Here is a 22,964-nt window from a genome sequence, read left to right on the forward strand (position 1 = left end):
GCAATGTGTTAACCCCTTACGCTTAACAATCTGTCCCATCTTCTATTTAGCTCTGACACTCTGGTTACCTTTTCCACACCTGAAGAAGAGGTCTGTGAGAGTTGGTTCAATAAAATAGTATCTCACCCACTTTGTCTTTGTCATGTAGTAATAACATCAGTCATGTATGTATCTGGTTGTCTGTTTTAAATAATGTTTCTCATGAGTTTTGTTTTGTTTGTTTTTCTCTCTGAAGATTATGACAATGAAGAAATTTTAACCTATGAGGAAATGTCACTGTATCACCAGCCAGCAAATAGGAAAAGGCCCATTGTCCTGATTGGCCCACAGAACTGCGGCCAGAATGAACTACGTCAGAGACTAATGAATAATGAAGTAGATCGCTTTGCAGCTGCAGTTCCTCGTAAGTTTGAGGGGAGTATGTGACACACCGGGGTACAATTCAGACTAGTGGAGGGCTGTCACCCCTGCCCTGCAACCTTAGGTGCCTTACAATGCATTGCTGAAGTAGTTCCCTCCTGGGCCCCTCACAAACAGCCTTCTAGCATGCAAGCCACATCCTGAGTGTCCGTGTGGAACTGCAGCCTTCCAGTTACACCCTGGCTCTCAGCAGCCTCTGTTATACTGACGCCAACACACTTCCAGTCATGGATTTTCCCCAGAAATGTACTGCCTAGCCTTCTCCTGGATGGTATAAATATATTAAGTCCATTATTCCTTTAAGGGAATAATATGCCATTTTATTACCTTAAATAGTTAGTGTGTGTTTAAATTGAAGTGTCTGGGTATTAGATTAAACAAGTTTACCAACTACAAAGAGAGATTTTAAGTGAATATAAGTAATGCATAAAAGTTAGAAATGGTTAAAGAAAAATAAAGATAAAATGCTTACTAGTAAGAAACTATCTTAGTTGCAAAGCAAACTTTCTCACCACATGCTCCAGTAGATTACTGACCATTTTCAGGTCAGGGCCCCCTCCCCAAAGTCCAACAGCTGTTTCCTTTTGTCTTCTCAGGTGCAGAAAAAGAGATGTGCAGGGAGGAGGGGAGAGGGGTCCCTTCGGGTGTTTGTCCCTGCTTTTCATAGTTCCAGTCCCCTTCTTGAAAGCTATATCCAGCTGAGAACTAGGAGACACAGACTCTGTGTGGAAGAATATTCCCTACTGGGTTTTTTTCTTTTCTTTCCTGTTTGAACTTCCTTTGTTTTCCCTTCCTGCTTGATGACTCTGTTTACTGCTTAAATGCAAATAAAGGCAAGCACACATTCCTTCATTTAGGACAGACCTGTTTGCCAACTTTTGCTTGGGCAGGGCTGTGTGATTTGGAACATTTGTACAGAAAAGTCTTAAAGCTTCACATACAGTGTTGCCAAATATATTTTATTAGGACAATACTGACCAGCAAATTGAGTTTTCAAATGATACCTTACATGGCATCCCTTGTACAAAGATTATTACAGTAGTTTGTAGGGTGTGAATACAGGGGTGTGTTCCATCAGACTGTATAACCACCAGCCTACATATACCCTACAACCAGATCACCTCAGGCTTTGATCTTAGTGAATATTGCAAGCTAAGCAGGGTAAGATCAGTTCTGAGTTAGAGGATCAGTAAAGATAACCTTTGTGTGCAGAAAGTAGCTTTGATAAGTCAGTACTGGAATGGTGCCATAACATGGTGTTAGGTGCTGCTGGAAGTGCTTTTTTTTTTTTTTTTTTTTTTTCTTCTCCCAGATGGGACATAAAATTGGGACACTTACAGTAGTCAAAAATCCCATGGAACACTTCACAATAGTAAGTGATTTTAACATGGGGGTCCTGGCTAAATTCAAATTTGGGATGATTATACTGTGCTTTCCTAACTTCCCCCTGCAGTTTCCATTGAATATGATATTCTCCACTACGTGTCCTGAATTATGTTGCTGTGTGTTGTTAAACAGCTGGAGCTTTCCATCCAAAGTGGCTGCATAGTGAAGGGATTTCTTTTCTAGTTGGTAAAGAGTTTCCAGATCATTCTGGGTGAAAAATCACTAAATGCAAGATCAGTATCATACAATTGACATAGACTAATCTGTTTAAAGATATTTATTTTTGGAAAAAGAATAGCTGCCCTTTTGTCTAATTGGATATTGCATTGTACTATAACCTGAAAAGGGGTATTACTCCTGAACCATTTGGAATTTGAGAAGTACACAATTTTTTCTCAACGTCAGTTTGGCTGTTGTTAATTTCAGATACCACTCGGAGTAGGCGAGAGAATGAAGTAGCTGGCAGAGATTACCATTTCATCTCACGGCAGGCATTTGAGACTGACATAGCTGCAGGGAAATTTATTGAGCATGGCGAGTTTGAGAAGAATCTGTATGGTACCAGCATAGACTCTGTGCGGCAAGTAATCAACTCTGGCAAGATATGCCTTTTAAATCTCCATACACAGGTATTACATTTAATTGCAGTAATTGTTATGAAAACTGAACATGTTAATGAAGGAACTACATCTGGTATTAGTAAAACCACACTGGTGGCCTGTGTGAAACGAACACCTGGTCACAATCCATTTCCTATTAATCTGTTTGCAGCCTGTTCAATCCCTAGGGCAGCCCCTTTTATATATTGTTCAGGCATTCTGGCAGATAAAGTATAGGAAGCTTGTATATCTGCAGCCTGATCCATATCTGTTCTGTAGATAAATAGTACTTGTGAAAAGTGCTCTGGAAACTGAAGCCCTAAGTACTTTTAACCTTTTTAAGGAGTGTTGATAATGCCCACCTTCCCCCACTGGCTTGGAATGCTCTTACTGTCTGGACTCTGAAATCTTGCAGATGGTGGAGTAGTTTGGGGACGGTACCTCTCTTTTCAAACTAAGGCACTGATTAGCAAGGGAGTGCTCATGCAGTCCCCAGAAGAACAGCTCTAGCAGGTGGAATATACAGCAATACTTTTAATCAACTCCAGTTACTGCTATGACCTCTTTTTAGCCTTTGCTACCTTGTAAAATTACAGCAAAGGCTGTAAAACATGAGCCCTCCTGCCATTGTTCCACAGAGGGCAATGAGTTTGCATCACTTCACTGTTTGTGTGTGTTGACCCGGGGATAAATGCAGGTGAAATAGGATTGATAGCGTGAATGCTCAATAACATACCATCTAAACATGGGCCTGTGCTAGTGCTTTAATTGCATGTGGAATAAATCTGTGTAGTTGAGACCCTTGACTTAAGTGAAAGTTGAAGGAAGGGTGTTCTGTACTTTGCGGGATCAAGCTTTTTTCATTCTAAACATATTTTGAAACATGGTAAAACTCAGCTCAAGTTGAAACTCAGCATGCAGTTTAGAGGGGAAACTTTCATCAGATGCTTGGAAAGGAGGGTGGTGTTTCCTCCAATTAAATGAAAATAACTTTAAAAAAGAAAAACTATTTAAAACAAAAATCTAGTGGTTTTGAAATTCAGAATTTTTTTCACTCCTGAAATTCATATGCTGGTGGGATTTATTTCAGAGAGACAAACATGGGTAGGTGCTCACTACGGTGATGAGTGCAGTATAAGAACTTGTATAGAGTAGAATAATTGATCTGTAATGTGACTGAATATTTTGTGCTGGTTTGGTTCAGGGGGAAATTAACTTGCAATAGCCAAGGAGTTATGATTAGCAAAGTACTTACTTCACTTGTCTAGTAATTAACTACTTTAAGAAATAACATTTTATTTTTCAAGAATCTACCAAGGGATATTTAAGGTGGTATAAAATTAGAGCTGGTTGGAAATTTTCCAATGAAACAGTTCCATTGTAAAATGCCAATTTGTCAAACCCAAAATATTTTGTGAAAACCTCTCAGGTTAGGTAAGTTGTTGGCAAATCAAAGGCAAGGTTCTGATGGAGCCATGGGAAACCTGCCGGCTTGCCAGTCCACTAGGGAGCCAGGGTATTAAAAGTTCAGTGGCTCTGGGACAGCTCCAGCCTATGAGCTGCCACAAGCCTGAGGACCTGGTCTTGCAGGTTCCATGGCTCTGGTGCAGGCAGACATGCCAAACTTCCATGCTCCCTGCCTTGAAGCTGGGAGCCTGAAACCCATAGGAGCTCCAGCTCTAACCAGGGCTTGACTCCCAGCTCTACTGAAGGGAGCCTGGAAGACCTTAGAACATCTATTAACGCTGGGGCTCTCAGGCCTTCCAAGCTCCCTGTTGCTGAACCTGGAAGACCTGGGATTCGCTCCCAGGATGTGCAGCTCTGGGTCTGCTCTACCATGCAGACTGCCCCAGGCTGGGGAGGTCCACATGGCAGGGCTGCCCCAGAAACACAGACCCCACTACTCTAATAGCTGCTAAGTGAAATTGACATTCTTGTTGGTTTCACTCAGCCACTGTCAGGGTACTCGGGAGCAGATTTCATTTAGAAAACACCATATATCGGTCTTTCTGATTCATGAAATATTTTGGGGATTTCTAATTCACTAGAAACTTTGAAACAACTTGAATTCATTCCAATTTGGAACAAAACCAAATTTAGAAAAAGCAAAACTTCCTGCAAATCAGAAATCCCATTTTTGGTCAGCTCTATGTACAGTAACCAGAGCATATACTTTATTTAATAACAGGTAAAACTGCACATTAGAATTTAACTTTTAGTAAAACCAAAAGGATTTGCCAGGGCATTTTTATAGTCTTGTTATGCCAGCCACAGTATCACATATAATTGTCCTGTATTTGTTAAGCCCATGTGTAAAATAGCAATTAGATAATCAAATACAAATAGTGGAAAATCACATTGGTGTAGTTACAAAAGAATTACCTAAATGATTTCCATTATTTGTTTTTAACTATATACATTTGGAGAACTTTAACCCTATTTCAGAAGTTTAAAAAGTCACAGTTACACTGACCATGCATTCCAATCTGGGTAGTGTAATACTTCATATTTCTCTAGAATGGTCCATGAGAGAATCTCAAAACACATAATTAAAAATTAATTACACTTCTTAACACACACTGTGAGGCTGGTAAGTGATCTTATTTTGAAAATGAGGAAGCTGAGTCACAGAGAGGTGATGACTTCTCCAGGGTCACAAAAAAGGAAGTCCTTGAAGAGCCAGAAATAGAATCCAGTCCTCCTGACTCCCTGTCCTGTGATCTTGCCACAAAACTATGCAAAATGGATGCTTAGCACATCACTAATGCACTTGGTGTGTCTTGGTAAGATAAACTGTGAGAGGATAACAAGTTTGTTTTTCGAATTTTAAGGTTAATGCTGTGTGTGGAATTTTTAACAGTATGTAACAGAACACATTATATACTGGTTCTCAGTTGTATATGGAGAAATTGCAACTGTAGTTTAAGACTGTTTGTACTTTGGACACTGAAAGAAGTTTAATTAGTCTGAGTTCATATGTTTAGTTTCTGCCACTCCAACTTTGTTGAACAGTTGACCTACTTTTCTGTTAAGAACTCTGAGCAAGAGTAAATGTTGAGGTTCCCATAAGCAATAAAAAAAAAAGTTGTAATACCAATTGCCTAGGAAAAGGTGAATGGCACCAGAGTTAGTGATGATTAACAATGCCACATAGCCAGACAATAATGCTGCTATTAAGGAATGTCACAACTTTAAATAAACTCTTTAAATTTATACTGAGTTATCTTAGCATTTGAGAACATTATGTGAACAGTGCATCTATACTTTTCCTTTACCAATATTAATGAGATTGAAATAATAAATGGAACATTTTCTTCTTCAGTCATTGAAGACCCTACGCAATTCAGACTTGAAACCATATATTATCTTCATTGCACCACCTTCGCAAGAGCGGCTACGTGCTTTATTGGCCAAAGAGGGTAAAAATCCAAAGGTAATTTAACATTTCTTAGTAAGTGGGTTTTGTTTACAAGTCTGGAGCTCTTTTGATAAAGACAACTCCAAAGAGTTTGGCATAAAAATATTAAGCATTATTACTGCAATCTAAAAATATGTAATATGAAAAATGTTAGGCCCAGAGAATTAAATTTAATTATTTAACTTTAGGAACTTATGCCTCATTGAGTGGGTGCATTATGTGGGAAGATAGCATTCTATGCTGGTCTAGCATGTAGTTCTACGGTATATTTCTCTTTCCTGTCCTTTTCCTTTAAAAACAAAAATCTAAATCAAAACAAATTAAGTAGTGTTTTTTTAAATTGTTACAACAGGTCTCATTTACTGCATACTATCCAGCCTGTAACACTTGGTGGCTTTGAGCAACTGACAGTGACATTCTTTTGGGCTTGAAGATCTGCTTTTTAACTTGGGATCAGTTGCTGCTTTAGTGCTTTTACTCCAAAGCTTGACCCTTGACTCTTTGGCATGCATGAAGTGCTTAACTCCAGAGCTATGGTGAGCCACCAGTTAAAAATACTTGAATGGGCCAGCAAGTGGGCTTCAACTATTATTTTCATACTTAAAATTTAAAGAATAAAAAACTAGCAAAGTGTGCAAAGGAAAACAAGAAAAGATTTAAAATACGACAATGTCTCATACAGGACAACTGTACATTGCTGCTTCAGTTCTAACCACCTCTATACCCTTCTTTTCTCACACCACTGTTCACTCTTCTGCCACTTTTCTCTGTGGGTTTGTCTTCCCTAGAAAACCAGCTTGTGTTAGAAGACAACCTCGAGCAGTTGTGTTATCTAATGTAGTTTTAAAGACAGTGTTTTGGTCAGTGTAGATCAGGGTCATGAGTAAACATTACTAGAGCCATATATTTCCGAAGAGCAGCTGGCATGGAGTTGAACACTACAGCGATGGACTCATGACATTGGAAGTAATTTCACCAGTCTTAAAGTACAATTAACTTGCATAATTTGTGTGCCTCAATCCTATTGGTTAAAAATGCCTTAGATGTTTTGAGTTTGAAATCCTTTTTTATTACAAACCTAATCTTAGCTTCCTAAGGTGGGTTCTCCCCCCCCCCCCGCCCAATCTGGCTGCATATATTCAAATGTTAAATCATATCTGAACTGCAGAAGTAGTTTGCTGAACAGATATGCAGACTGGATGCTATTTTGTAGAATATAAACACGTTTGAAAGCATTTGTAGTTTGTGTTAAGGCAAACATACTCTGAGTCTTTAGGCAAAGACTGTTCAGTAATTTTACTACAATAATATACCAGTCACTGAGAAATATCTTAATGTATTAATTCAGAATCCGAGCTGCAATAGAAAACACCTAGCACATGCCACTGAACAAAGGGATCAGTGTGTGGCACACCAATTGCATGACATTCCTGAATTAAAATTAGAGCACAAACTAAGTGTTTTACTAGCAGTTTATTGTTTTGGAAGCTCAGTAAAATTAAGATTGTGGGAAAAACCCAAAGCTCCAAGCCCCATTAATTCATGTTAATATCTGTTTTGGTTAATTTTAATGGTAATAAAGGGTATACAAAAAATAAAAATAATAAACTGATTTTAATTAAGAATATTCTGTATGTATGGGATTTCAGATACTATATCTATGTTAAATATTTGAACTTGAGTGGGAAGAATTCTATGTCTAGTTCAAATAGTTATCCAAGATGGCTTGTCTTCTGGTTGGACTCTCCATTTTCTGTACATTTTCAGGGTATAGGATTCAGGATTTCAGTTAACAGGTGGACTCATTTGAACAAGTATTTTAATGATCCAAATGCAAGGTTGCACATCTAGAAATAAAGCCATAGGTTGCACAATATGGGAGACCTTGGAATGCAGCGGTACTAAAAAGGATGTGGTGGTCATGGTCAATAACCAACTGATGGTGAGCTGTCAGTGATTTGCTGTAGCTAAGAGGGCAAACATGACTGTGGGATACATAAGTAGCAGAATATCAAATATGAATAGGGAGATGGTATTATCCCTTCAGACAGCATTTGTGAGACCATTATTGGAGTTCTATGTTCAGGTCTTGGTGTCCACACCGCAAACGATGTTAAAAATTTGGAATGGGTACAGAGAGAGCTATAAGAATGATATTTAGTTTTAAATTAAGATTTAATTTTAAACAGGTTTATTTTTAAAAGAAAAACTTATTTAAATTAAAAACTAATTATTTTTTTTCAAAAAAAATCATCAATTGTTATCCACTCTGGCTGTTGGTGATAGGAAAAATAAATACAAATATTTTCTTCTTGCAAATCATCTCTGTTTTCTTCATGATTATTCCCACTGGAGTTACAGGATGGAATATTTTAGTTCTTCTTTGAGTGTTGTCCCTATGGGTGCTCCACTGAAGAATCTGAGTGCTCCACTGTAGGTGCAGCAGCTTCCCCTGGGCCTGGGATTGGAGATCTTCATCAACAGTGTCTGTTGGACTGCATATGCACACCTCCCCGTCTTGTGCTGTGAGCGGGACGTATATATAGCGCGGTGCAGTCTGACCGCCCCCCAGTTCCTTCACTACCGCCTTTGGTCTGGGATGGAATCCGCAGCAGAGCCTGCTTCTCCTCCTTTTTGACCCTTTAGATAGTGCCTTACCTGTTAGGTTTAGTTTAGTAATTTCTTCTTCTTGCCTCTGTATCCCCTCCCCCCCCCCCCCCCCACCCTTCCAAAAAATAATTGTTTTCACTTTACCCTACTCATTACTTCATAGCTTAGGTTTTCATTTCTCTCCTTCCTGACCTGGAAGCTTTTTCCCCCCTCATCCTTATGCCCAGATCTCCTGGGTTCAAGAGGTGAGTGACTTGCTGGGTTGCCTTCCCAATAACAGACAGCCCCCACAGTGCGTTCACTGTCTGGTAGAGGGACGCATCCCACAAAAGTGTTCCCACTACCACAATTTGACTGCCAGAACCAGAAAAGACTGGGACATTTGGTTATGACTTCTCATGGAGAAAGCACTCCATCAAGAATCAGACCTGGGCCTGGACTCTCCCACTGTTCAGCTTTCCCTGCTCTGCAAGTTCATCTGCTGATCCTCATCTCCCACATCCCTATAAGAGAGAGTCATCTCTTTCCCACTTTGACGATAAGAAATAGGATCCCTCATCAATCCCTGAGACACTACCTACTAGAAAATCATCCCCTGCGAGGTCAGATGCCTCAGCATTCTCCGACAGGGGACATAGCTCCAGGGCCCTTCAGAGTAGGTGAATGAAACAACGGTCAAAGATCCTAACCAGGCAGACGTACAGCCCTCTGTACTGAGCAGTTCTTCAGCTCCACCTGCTGGCTGCTCAGGAGAAGGCATCTTTCTCGGCATCGATTCATACACCGGTACCGATTATGCTCCTACCTCCTCCTCAGGAATTCAGATACCCTAAAGACCTACTTGTATCTGACATGCCTGAGTCACCATTACTCAAATATGACCTCCCCCCACTTCCCCCTTCTTCTCCAGACTCACAATGTTCTTCCCTTTCTTCTTTGAGGATGGCACCCTCCTTCCTCAGTGACAACAAGGAAGAAGAGGAGGAGGAGGAGTGCTCCATCACTCCTTCTTACTCGAGACAGGAGCAAACAACTTCCTCTACACATCCTCACTATTAAAAATCTACACCTGAACCAGAACTCCGGTATAGACACCATGGATGCAGCCCCATGTTCCACTCTCTTCACATTGGCCAAACTGGGACTCCAAGCCATTTACAAAAGCCCAGGTTGAGAAGCCTCTCAGGGAGCAAAGCTGGAGACCTATACCTTTGCTTTCTCCACCAGAGACTGAGCCTCTCCCTACAGCGGATGAGGAGGAAGAACAAGAGGAGGAAATTCCACCACCATTCCACTTCTTCCCCTGATGAGGCTATCATGCCTCTCTCTTCCCCTCTCCCCAACCACAGCTTACATCTTCAAACATTTCCAGGAGCTATTTCTCAGGATTGTAGTCTCCCTCCCCAGTCCTTTGGAGGAGATGAAGGATCAACAACACAAGCTGCTCAACATCCTGCACACATCCTCCTCCTCCAAAATAGCCCTTCCTATCAATGAGGCCCTTCTCAATCCTGCCAAGGTTCTCTGGCAGACCCCAGCATCTATCCCACCAATTCACCCCACCCCAAATTCCTTGGTTCCTATGCCAGAAAAAGGACACCAATACCAATCTCGACTTGCGCACCATGCTAGAGACTGGAAACAATTGGACTTGTTCAGTCATAAATCTTATTCATCTGCTACTCTCCAATTCTGTATATCCAATTATGAGGCACTCATGACTAAGTATAATTACATCAACTATTCTAAAATACAGGAACTCTATCAAGACCTTCCTGATGACAATAAAGAACAACTTCAGGCACTCATAGCTGAAGGACAGCTTTTGGCCCACACAACTCTGCAAGCCTCTTTAGATGCTGCAGATACCGCTGTCTGCTCCATTGCAACTGCTGTTGTAATGAGACGGACGTCATGGCTGCACTTCTCGGGCTTTCCTAAAGAGGTACAAACCACCACTGAAGGCCTGCCCTTTAAGGGCCCCAAAATATTCAAGCAGAGTACGTATGATTCCCTTCACTTGCTTAAGGACTCCCAAGCAACCCTCCACTCTCTGGGCATTTACACTGCAGGGCCAAAGAGACGCCTGAGAAAGTACCAACTTCTTCTTCGAGTGATTGTTCACGTCCATTACACATTAGGTGTGCGCGCGCCGCGTGCACGGACGTCGGAAACTTTTTCCCTTAGCGGCTCCCGTCGGGCCGGCGGGGCCCCCACCTTCCCGCCAGAGCGGCGCCCCTGCCGACCCGACCCCTTCAGTTCCTTCTTACCGTCCGTGGCGGCGTTGGAACAACTCTGTCTCTCATCTGAGAGTGTCCCTTAGCACATTAGAGTTATCTAGCAGTTATCAGTTAGTTGTGTAGTGTTTAACCAGTAGTTAACGGCTCATTAGAGTACTTAAAGTTCCTGCTGGGGTTGTTTGTTCAGCCCCGGCACCGGCCCCGGGCGGTGGGGTATGCCACACGCCCAGGGTTTTAAGGCCTGTGCCACGTGCCGCAGGCCCATGCCATTGAGCGACCCCCACGCTTCGTGTCTTCGTTGCCTGGGGGAGGCTCACCAGAAGGAGCGCTGCAAAATCTGCAAGGCCTTTAAGCCCAGAACTAAAAAAGAGAGGGACTTTCGCCTTAAGCAGCTGCTCATGGAGACGGCGTTACAGCCCTCCACTTCGACGGCACCGTCTGCCTCCGTGCGGAGCGCCCCGGCTTCGGTGCGGGAACCGGCGCCGGCGGGTCACCCGAAGACCGCGGCACCGACCCAGCGGGGAAGTGCACGACGCCGATCGTCTTCGCCGGCAAAAGTGAAGGGCCAACCTAAGGCCCGAGGCCGCTCCCCGCACAAGAAGGCGGCACCGGTAAAGACCTCGAGTGCCCCTAAGGCCGACACGGCCTCATCACGGACCCCGGTAGTGGCTCCGGCGCCGAAGGGCCCGTCGAGCCCCGGGATGAGCGCGTCGAGCGAGGATGCAGGGCTGGAGGAACTGGTGGAACAGCCCTCCACTCCGGACACGTTTGAGGCAGCTAAGGACCTCATTGCCTTGTCCGTCGAGGCCCTGGCACGCGCTGAAGGCGCCCCGCCTATGCTGCCGCGCAGAGGCAAGCCGGCGATGGTGCGCCCACCACGGTCGCCGTCTCGGCACCGTTCCAGGGACCGGTCCCGGTCGAGCTCCGCCTCGGTGGACTCCCGGTTGCCCCCGGCGCAAGAAGCACCGCAGCAGTCGGGCTTCAACAAACGGCCGGCACCGACTCAGCAACCAAGCACGAGTCGGCACCGCGAAGCATCGGCGGCTCGTTACCCGAGGCCGACCACCCGTAGCTGTTCCCGGTCCCGCGATCACCGGTACCGTTCCAGGTCCAGGTCGACGAGGCGCCATTCCAGGTCCTGGTCGCGGAGGCGCTACTCCCCAATACCGGACCGGCACCGTCCCATGGCCCCACCGTGGCCTTCCAGGTCACTGTCCGTGGTCTCGGGGACTGACTCAGACCGATACGGCGGCTATGCCCGTAGGTCACAAGCCAGCAGGGACTACGGTCAGTCACAATGGGGCCAGCCGAGCCAATGGCCATTCTGGACACCCTGGGCCTACCACCAACAAGAGCCCCCATCGGGAGCCTCCAGACCCGGGCCATCCCGGTACCGATCCCGCTCCCCGCGGCACCGTCCGCCATCGTATAGGGAGGCAACGGTCTCTAGACCACCGGAGCGGGAAGGAGTGGACTCGGCACCGAGTACGGTACCGTCCCAATCCCACGCAGCGGGTCAGGCCGCAGAGGAGCAATTGGCTGATGCCGGATTGCAGGACAATGAGGATGGGCAGAAGGCCCCGACCTCTTCCTCCTCGCCAGATGAGGCGGTAGCGGGCACACTGGTGTCCGACCCTCCCCCGATTGACCATCGGGCACACCAAGACCTGCTTCGCCGGGTAGCCCTCAATCTGGGCTTGCAAGCGGAGGAGACCATAGAGCAGGACGACCCCATGGTCGATATCCTGAGCCCAGAGGGCCCCTCCAGAGTCGCTCTCCCGATTATACGGACAGTACAGTCCAACTATAAGACGGTGTGGCAAACACCGGCCTCCAGTGCGCCAACTGCAAGGGGAGTGGAGAGGAAATACTTCGCCCCATCTAGAGGGTTTGACTTCCTCTTTCTACATCCGTCCCCCTGTTCGCTGGTGGTCTCGGCGGTCAACGAAAGGGAGCGACATGGCCAGCAAGCTCCTGCCCCCAAGGGCAAGGAAGCTAAGAGATTGGACCTATTCGGGAGGAAAGTCTATTCATCGGGGGGCCTGCAACTGAGGATCGCCAATCAGCAGGCGATTCTAAACAGGCATAATTTTAACTCTTGGGCATCAGTCGCCAAGTTCAAGGAATCCCTCCCACCGGACGCGCATCCGGAGTTCACGGCCCTGGTGGACGAGGGAATGGCAGTGGCCAAGACCTCTTTACAGGCCGCACTGGACTCAGCCGACGCTGCGGCTAGAACAATCGCGTCGGGAGTCGTGATGAGGCGTTCGGCGTGGTTGCAGGCTTCAGGCCTCCCGCCGGAGGTGCAGACCACGCTGCAGGACCTCCCGTTTGAAGGTTCGGGCTTGTTTTCCGAGCAGACGGACGCCAGGCTACATAGCCTTAAGGACTCACGAGCGACCCTTAAGTCGTTGGGTATGCACACGCCGGTAACGCAGCGTAAGCCCTTCAAACCCCAACCGCCGCAAAGGCATTACCACCCTCGGCCCCGACACGAGCCTTACCGCCGTCGAGGCAGGGATAACAGGCGGAGACGTAACAATACGCCTAACCAGGGCCAGAATCACGGCCAGGGCAAGCCGCAGCCGGGAAATAAAGCAGGCTTTTGAAGCTGCGCCCGAGGACAGCGTACCACTTCATATACCGGATCCTCCTTTGGGTTTCAAGGACCGTCTGTCCCAATTCTACAGGGCCTGGTCGCGCATAACATCGGACCGCTGGGTCCTGCGCACAGTGAAGGCGGGCTATACCCTCCAGTTTTCCTCGCCCCCTTCCTACCATCCCCCTTCCCCGTCCCTCTTCAGGGACCCTTCTCACGAGCAACTCCTCATACAGGAGGTACAGACCCTTCTCGCTGCAGGAGCAGTAGAAGAGGTCCCTCTGGACCTAAGGGGAAAAGGATTCTATTCCAGATACTTCCTGATCCCCAAGGTGAAAGGAGGCCTCCGTCCTATCTTGGACCTGCGCGATCTAAACAGGTTTCTGGATCAAAGCGCGCTTCCGTATGGTCTCCCTTGGAACTATTATCCCATCCCTGGATCCGGGGGATTGGTATGCTGCCCTCGATATGAAAGATGCCTATTTTCACATCGCAATCAATCCGGCCCACAGGCGTTTTCTGCGCTTCGTTGTCGGACAGCGCCATTTCCAATTTACTGTCCTGCCCTTCGGCCTGGCGTCAGCTCCACGGGTGTTTACAAAGTGCATGTCCGTGGTAGCAGCCTTCCTTCGAAAAAGAAGGATGCGTGTGTTCCCGTACCTGGACGATTGGCTACTCGCGGGCAGGTCGGAGGCCGAGGTCCGATCTCACGTGACGCTGGCCTTGCAGACGTTCGACAAGCTCGGCCTCTGGGTCAACGTGCCGAAATCCACGTTAATCCCCACACAGAGGCTGGACTTCATAGGTGCTACCCTGGACTCGGTAACCGCGCGAGCGAGTTTACCAGAGGCACGGTTCATGTCAATTCACGGGGCCGTAAGCTCGGTCCAAAAATTTCCCACGACAACGGCAAGGTGTTGCATGCAGCTTCTGGGGCATATGGCAGCTTGCACGCACGTGGTCAGACATGCCCGGCTGAGACTCCGGCCTTTACAGTTGTGGTTCGCCCACACGCATCGCCCCAACAGAGACCCATTGGATCAAGTAGTCACGATCCCGAACCAGGTGCTCAGCTCACTACGCTGGTGGCTCGATCGCCAGCAGGTATGCGAAGGGATCCCCTTTGCTGCCCCACAACCCACTCTGACGTTAGTGACAGACGCATCAGACATAGGCTGGGGGGCGCACCTGGGGGAACTGCGGACCCAAGGGCTGTGGTCCGGAGAGGACAAGCTGCTTCACATCAATCTGAAGGAGCTAAGAGCGGTTCGCCTCGCCTGCCAGACCTTCCACGCCTTCCTAAAAGGTCACAGCGTGGCAGTCCTGACGGACAACACTACCGCCATGTTCTATATAAACAAGCAGGGCGGGTCCCGGTCTTCTCCCCTCTGTCGCGAGGCACTCCAATTATGGAACTTCTGTATAGCCCATGCGATACACCTCATCGCGACGTATCTTCCGGGAATTCAGAACGGCTTAGCAGACCGCCTCAGCCGATCCTATCGAATGCACAAATGGACACTGAGAGGAGACGTCCTGCATTCGATCTTCCGGAAGTGGGGGTTTCCCCGGGTGGATCTATTCGCCACCAGGGACAACAGCCAATGCCCTCAGTTCTGCTCGTTCCAGAACCTCAGCCCGGGATCATTAGTGGATGCTTTCATGATCCCATGGGGAGGGAGCCTAAAATATGCCTTCCCTCCATTTCCACTTATACACAAGGTTCTTCTCAAGACCCGCAGGGACAGGGCAACGATTATACTTATTGCCCCGGCCTGGCCTCGCCAGCATTGGTTCACGTCCCTGCTGGAACTGTCCGTAGCCGATCCAATCACCCTTCCCCTCCATTGCAACCTAGTCACGCAAGACAAAGGTCGCCTACTCCACCCGAACCTGTCTTCGCTTCATCTCACGGCATGGTATCTCTCTGGCTGAACGATGCAGAGCACAGGTGCTCTCACCAGGTTCAGCAAATCCTCCTTAATAGTAGGAAGCCCTCTATAAGGGCAACATACCTGGCAAAGTGGAAAAGGTTCTCCCACTGGTGTGAGCCTCAACGCATACAGCCTTTACAGGCCTCGGTTCCGTCCATCTTGGACTATTTACTGCACCTCAAGAATCAAGGGCTTGCGCCCGCCTCTATTAGAGTTCACTTAGCCGCTATTTCGGCTTTCCATCCGGGAGAGTTGGGAGTGTCAGTATTCTCCAACCCCACAGTGGCCAGATTCCTCAAGGGGCTGGAAAGGGTGTTTCCCTACTCACGCCCGCCGGTTCCGACGTGGTCTCTGAACCTAGTCCTAAATAGACTCATGAGTCCTCCCTTTGAGCCCCTGGCCACTTGCTCCCTCACGCACCTCTCGTGGAAGGTGGCGTTTCTCGTGGCCATCACGTCGGCCAGAAGGGTATCAGAATTGAGGGCCCTCTCGTCGGAACCACCCTATACGGTGTTCCATAAAGATAAGGTGCAACTTAGGCCGCACCCCAAATTCCTCCCAAAGGTGGTGTCACAGTTTCACATGGGGCAAGACATTTGCCTCCCGGTGTTTTTCCCAAAACCCCATACGGACCCTCACCACCGTAGCCTACATACCCTGGATGTCCGAAGGGCGTTGGCATTTTACCTGGAGCGGACCAGGTCGTTCCGCAGAACACCCCAGCTGTTCATTGCGATTGCGGAACGTATGAAAGGCTTGCCTATCTCGACACAGCGCTTGTCGGCATGGATTGTGCATTGCATACGCACTTGTTATGAGCTCGCCAATGTTCCGGCCCCGGATATCCGGGCCCATTCGACTAGAGCCCAAGCATCCTCAGTGGCCTACTTGGCGCAGGTCCCGATCCAGGAGATCTGTAAGGCAGCCACCTGGTCGTCCATACACACGTTCACAGCCCATTACGCGATCCATCATCAGACCAGAGAGGACGCGATGGTCGGCCGGGCTGTGTTACAGTCAGTTGTACCTTGACTCCTACCCTCCTCCAATGGTAAGCTTGGGAATCACCTAATGTGTAATGGACGTGAACAATCACTCGAAGAAGAAAGAACGGTTACTTACCTTCTGTAACTGTTGTTCTTCGAGATGTGTTGTTCACGTCCATTACACTTCCCACCCTCCTTCCCCTCTGTCGGAGTCTCCGGCAAGAAGGAACCGGAGGGGTCGGGTCGGCAGGGATATATATACCCTGGAGCGGGGCGCCGCTCTGGCGGGAAGGTGGGGGCCCCGCCGGCCCGACGGGAGCCGCTAAGGGAAAAAGTTTCCGACGTCCGTGCACGCGGCGCGCGCACACCTAATGTGTAATGGACGTGAACAACACATCTCGAAGAACAACAGTTACAGAAGGTAAGTAACCGTTCTTTCTTCCATGATCCCAACCACCGTAATACACTCCCCAGCGACAGTATGATACCCAAAGTCGTTGACAGAAGCCCCCTACCAAATGCAGACATACAACTCCACAGGGAGCTACTTGTCACGCACCTCCACCCAAACAGCTATTTTGGAAGTGTGGTTGATGTGACGGGGTTCCCGGAGTGCAACCTAAACTGTAGGACCACTGAGCCCCTCTTCTGTGATGCAGTTGGCAAGCTACAAACCTCTGGCAGGTACTACACAGACATCCACAGGCAGGGACACAACCAACTGAGTTACATGAATGTTTCTCCCAGCCATTCATGAATCAACAATAGAGAGGCTCCGGCCAATTCCCCCCAGCATTGCACCTCAGAACTATACCATCTTGCCCTGGTCAGAAGCCTAACTAGTGTAAGTTCATTGCCCAATCTGCCCTCCCTCGAAGTGGAGAAGACCTACACTAGCTGTTGTAAACTGAGCTGAGATTTCCGAAGCACTTCAACCAAAGTACACTGTTTTAAGTAAAATATAAAACAGATTTATTAATTACAGAAAGCTAGATTTTTAGTGATAAGTAGTAAGCCTAGAGATCAAAGTTGGATCTAAGAAATAAAAGTATATTTGCAATCTGAGTTCTATAAACGAAACAGGATTTGAATCAAGCAGTATCTCACTCTGATAGATGGTACAAACAGGTCACAAATTTTCAATACACAGGCTGGAACTCTCCTCCAGCCCAGGGCCACCCTCACCAGTTCAGTCTTTGTCCCTATACCATTACTCAGGACGTCTCAGCAGATTGTGTCCGATCATCTGCAGTAAATACCGCTCCGAAGCCCGAGCCTTCCAATTAGGGGCCCTGTTTCTAGTCACCTACAGTGGAGCACCCAGAGGGACATCAATTGAGGAAGAGGAGGAGATTACTCACCCTGTGTAGTAACTGAGCTTCTTCAAGATGTGTCCCTTTGAGTGCTCCGCTACCCGCCCTCCTCCCCTCTGCAGCAGAGCTGAAACATTAGCTCTGCTGCAGAGAAGGAACTGGGGGCAGTCGGACCACACAGCGCTATATATACATCCCACTCATGGCGCGAGATGGGAGGTGTGCATGTGCAATCTGACGGGCACTGCTGATGAAGATCTCTGATCCAGGTGCACAGGGTGCTGCCGTATCTACAATGGAGCACCCATAGGGGGTCATATTTTGAAGAACCTTGATTATTGCACAGGGTGAGTAACCGTCTCTTTTGTGGAAGCTTCTATTCTAGCCTTTCCCCAAAAAAACTTTGGGTTTTTTAATTAAAGACTAACAAAAATCAGGCTTAATCCTAAAATCTCTTTTAGGCCTCTTTGAAAATCCCTGCCTTACTTCTTATCTCAAGTATCCTAGGGAAACAATATTTTTTGCCTTAGTTAATGCTGCACTGGAATAAGCACAGGAAGCTTTGAGAAATCTGTCATGGTTCTGTAATCTGTTTACACTGATAAAAATCCTGAAGTAAAATGATCCTATTCCACTGCTAACTTCCTTCGCAGTTCTCCCTCTGCCTCTCTTACCTGGACATTCATTTCCAGCCCACCTGCAATTTTCCTGCTTTTCTGCCACTTGCTCTTTCATTCCCCTGAAACTCCTCTTCTGTTTTTATTGCAACATTTACTAGATGGTGAAATGGTTTCAGCAACTCTGCTTTGTGTGGTTCTTTATTTTCTCATTATCCTGGTGGGGTTTTTTGGGGGGGGGTTTTGGGGTTTTTTTTTTTTTTTTTGGTAACTCTTATCATGAGGCCTTTGTCCCTTTTCCTGTAGGTTTTTAAAGATGAGCATATTTTAAATACGTTTTTCTAAACTCTGTTTTAATTCTTGTAATTATGTGTTGTTACATGTTCAAAGTCATGGTTCCGATTTCTGTAACATAATCTAAATAAAGTATCTCAGCACTCTCTCTTTCACATCACTGGTTTGGTATTTTTTGTTTAAATTAACGAGAATTTGGCTAATACATCACTTTGGCACTCCTGAAAATCTAACCCTTTATTTTATATGAAACATTTTCTTTTTTTCCCCTCTTATTTGGTTCCTTCAAGGGCATTTATTTGCTGGGCAGTTAATTGCAATAATCATTCTATCATTTTCCTTTTGTGTCTTTAAACATTTTTTCACTCCATACTGCATCATCATCTAGTGATGCAATAAGACTGGGCATGATCAGTGGAATTTCCTGACCAACTACTGCTAAAGACTTTAAAGTCTTTTAGAATACACATAACAAAAGTACCAAATTTTGGATAGTTATTAAAATGCACAGAAATGTCTCATATCTTGCCCTTATTAAAATACATGCCTGCTGAAAAAATACTTGTTGTAGTTGTACAATTTCATACATTTTTAACCATTGTGTGTGGAATTAAATTTTTCTAACCCTCTGTAGCAGTTGCCAAGCCAAACTTGCCTGTGCCATGAAAATTTTGTACAAGACCTTACAATCCCCTAATGAGTAGTTTTGTACTATTTTTTCCACAGTGAACATTCAGGTGGCATGTGTGTATGTACATATAATTATACCATATAAATTAATTCCACCTATGTTTTCATTACAGCCAGAAGAACTAAGAGAAATCATAGAGAAGACCAGAGAGATGGAACAGAACAATGGCCACTACTTTGACACAGCGATTGTGAATTCTGATCTTGATAAGGCATATCAGGAGCTACTTCGTTTAATAAACAAACTTGACACGGAACCTCAGTGGGTGCCATCCACCTGGTTACGGTGAAAAAGAACAGTTTTAAGGGACAAGCAGATTTCTATCCAGCAGTCTGTCAAAGGGAGATTGCACATGAATCAATACAACTTAAATATTAGGTGGCAGAGTGAACTCTAGACCTCTGTAGGTGCACCCCTTGATAGTTGATGTATTAGTGAAAAAAATCCAGTAGGCAGTTCATGAACAGAATGATATACTGATTAAAGATTGGGTTTTCTTCTCTTTGGACTAGAAATGGAAGCTCTGAACAAGCCAGTACACTTTTTAACAATTTAACTAGCCTTTCTAGCAGCTGCTTCACCTTTTCTATCTACAATCACCTTTCTTTAAAAACTAAAGATTTTAAATGTATGTATATATACAGTCCATGTCGCATAGTTATAAATATTATTATTTAACACTGTTAACTTAATGACTTGTGGGACATGATAGTAGTTTGTGAATATACCTTTTACAAAAACACTGGGCAGAGAAATAATCTACATGAGACACTAAGGTTTATGAGAAATTCTCCCCTTTTAAAAATACACAGAATAAGGTGCCGCTTTGGTCTGAAGCTGCCTGGTTAGGCTTGAATTTATTTTTTTAATTATTTACATTCCACTTTCTGAGAGCACTGTAATTTGGAAAATGTGTATAATGTAAATATTTCAACCCTTTGTGTCTTTTTAGTCAGACTTTGTAAATCAGATTTGACTGCACATTAACCGTAGGTCCAATGAAAAAGGAATATTTACTGATCTTTTAGATGTGATATTTTTATGGAATTTTGTTTTTCTTTAAAGCTTATCAGTTGATTTGGGAGCCATTGCTCCCCACAGATTTGTAGAGATGTTTAGAAGGCAGAGGTTATATTTTTATTAAAAAAAAAAAAAGACATTCTTATAAAACATGCAGATTAAAAAAAATTTCTTCCTGATAATGTAAACAGTTCTTATGTTTATAACATAAAGAATACTGTCTGAATGGGCAGTTGTGATTAGTGTCTTTTTATTTTTGGCCCTGGTATGTCTTATGGCTAATGGTCCTACAGGTAACTAACTGGAATTAAAACTGCTGAATGTAGCTACTGTAAGTAAACCAATAACCTTAGGGAAAGAACTTGAGAAATGGAAACATATGTATTGCCAGGTATATATCCTAACATGTTCTGCCATCCAAGTTCAGCATGTCCCTATAGACTAGCCTGAGTTGTGAAAGTTGTGCAGCTGTCAAATCTGCAGCAGAGCTATTCCAAGCATTGAAATGAAATAATGTTACCTTTAGCTTTTATTTGTTCATGCTTCCCCCTAAAACAATCTTGAATGTGAATGTTGATTCGCTTCTTGTTTAGCCAGAGTGTTTCCTTGTTCCCACAGTTAAACACTGGAGTTATGTCAATGTGTAGCTGAATTCAATGCAACAGTGAGAAATGAAGTTAGTTTTTCAGTCTTGTGTGTATAATTTCTTCAAAGAACAAATCCAGGCAAAACTCTTTTGCCTTCTGTGTGGCCATAGCTGAATGAAGAGCTCTAAGCTACATAGAGAATGAGTATAGTGTGAAACGGTTGTTTTAAATCACTTTTAGTAAACTAACATTCCTGTATTGCAGGGTGAAATATAGTACAATCTCTGTCTGCAGTTAACCTAGAAGACCCCCAGCAAGTTGGTTGCCTATGGAAAGACGTTATATGCTGTTCAGTTGGGTTTTAGAACCGTGGTACATAGTATGTTGGTGAACATGCTATGAGTGAGAGAAGAATTATAAGGTCCATTCACTGACATACCTCCAGCAAGGCAGGTGTTGGAAGACTTAAATGACACTGAAATGAACTGCACATCATGTTTAGGCCAACAGCTAGAATGTTACTAAATTAACTTCTGGGTAAAGTATTCAAAGTAATGGCTCCCTGCCTCACATTGCACGTGCATTTAACTCTTGAGTTTTGTAGCTCTCACAGCAGACTAAGGTGCTGGGAGGCTACAGCATTATCCATCAATTCTGCCCTTCCAAGTTCAGCAACTTTTTTTTTTTTAACAAAACCTAAGAGATGTAATCTATAGTCAGTTGAGAAAGTGAAAAGTTGTTAAAGTGCAATCTTTAGAGAGGCATCTTTAAAGGTGTCACAGGTGAATTATCAAAATTTCACTCTGTAACATTGAATGTGTGAGGGTTCAATAATATTCTGTTGTCATTAAATAATGCTGTGAATGCTGGTAAATCTCACCCCCTTTTCTCTCCTACCCTTCCCCTGAATTTCCTCAGATGTCTGAAGCCTTTGAACAGACTTTGGAATGCAGTAGATTTATAGTAGGTTGTGAGATGTTTAACTGTACCCTCTCTGTTTTTGAAATATGAGGGGGGTGTTGTGGTATTTCAGAGAGATCCATTTATGGAAGTGAAATGATCAAGACCATAGGAGTCAGTGTTGGCTTTGTATCCAATTATGTGGGCATGCTGGCGCAGCACTGAGGAACAGACCAGGCTTGCTGAGCTCTGTATCTGGCACCAGTTTTAGAGTTTGACCCTGAATTGCCTGAACATGGAGTAAGTAGGAAATCATTTTCTACCATTTTGTCATGACAGGAGAGTCTCTCTTCAGTCCCCTCTTGGGGTAAAAGGATGAAACAGACTGGATTATTGGAAGAAAACACTAGGCATTGTCACCTAATAGCCAGCTGAAAGGGGAAGGTATCTTCATTTTTATCAATCCAGATTTATTGAAAAAATGGTTTCATCATCTGAATTAACAAGGATTATGAATAGTTGTATAATATGATGTGGACTTAACAACTAAGAACTTTACTGTGACCTGTGGTTAGCCCCAACTTGTATGTCTGTATCCTGTATCTGCACTCTGTATTTGGAGACCTCATGAACTGCACACTGTAAAAAATGTAAAATAATTAGACAAAATAAATCACTACAGTTTTTATCTGACATAGCTACTCTTGAAATCATTTGCTTATATGCTTGCTGAGCAATGGCAGAAAGGCTGCTTTGGGGTTGGTGAACATAAGTGTTTCAATTGAAGAGTTCATTCTTCTGTAATTTTTTAAAAAAGCACTAAGTGCCCCTTAAGCTCAAAATAAATACCCTAAGTGTCTTACTATGTGGGCACAGCTCAGGGGTATGCATGTAGCTGATAAGGAAGACTGTGAATTAGGGCTGTGCTCATAGTCAAGTGGGAATTGAAGCCCAGCAGCAGCCTTACACCCCTGCAGAGCTCTAGCTGTAATCCTGTCCAGTACCACACCCTGGAGAAGACTGAGGACAGTCCTGCTCCCAACTCCTGCATTCCAAACTTAAGAAATGCTATAAATGTTGCCTTTGTGCATATATTGTATTGCCATGTTTGACCCCTCAACAGCAGAAGAATAATAGGACTGGCCTATTGATTGTTTTTGCCTTGTCTGTCTACACTTAGCACAACAGGGACTTCAGAGCCCTAGATCACGCTGCTCAGAAAACGGCTTTGCCATTTCAGTCAAGGTTAAACTCGAATATGATCCGCAGCACTTATCCCCCTTCATGATCACCTCAAGAGAGAAGCAAAGGATCCAGTGGACATGGAGACAGCACAGGAAATGGTCCCCT

General features: G+C 45.1%; 1 protein-coding gene across 2 annotated transcripts in view; it reads left to right on the forward strand.

The window, feature by feature from the left end:
* Nucleotides 1–22,307, forward strand: part of PALS1 (protein associated with LIN7 1, MAGUK p55 family member) — a 134,065-nt gene extending 111,758 nt beyond the window's left edge. The window contains exons 11-14 of one of the 2 annotated variants that reach the window (XM_054026938.1): nt 236–403; nt 2,233–2,435; nt 5,728–5,838; nt 19,220–22,307. In XM_054026938.1, the coding sequence (XP_053882913.1) occupies nt 236–403; nt 2,233–2,435; nt 5,728–5,838; nt 19,220–19,396 (659 nt within the window). In that variant the 3' untranslated portion in view covers nt 19,397–22,307. Of the gene's footprint in view, nt 1–235; nt 404–1,732; nt 1,793–2,232; nt 2,436–5,727; nt 5,839–19,219 lie in introns of those variants that run through there. The other variant, XM_054026939.1, reaches the window with a different exon arrangement.
* The last annotated feature ends 657 nt before the right edge of the window (nt 22,308–22,964 follow it).

Source organism: Malaclemys terrapin, chromosome 4, assembly GCF_027887155.1.
Source record: "Malaclemys terrapin pileata isolate rMalTer1 chromosome 4, rMalTer1.hap1, whole genome shotgun sequence".
Taxonomy (NCBI): Eukaryota; Metazoa; Chordata; order Testudines; family Emydidae; genus Malaclemys; species Malaclemys terrapin.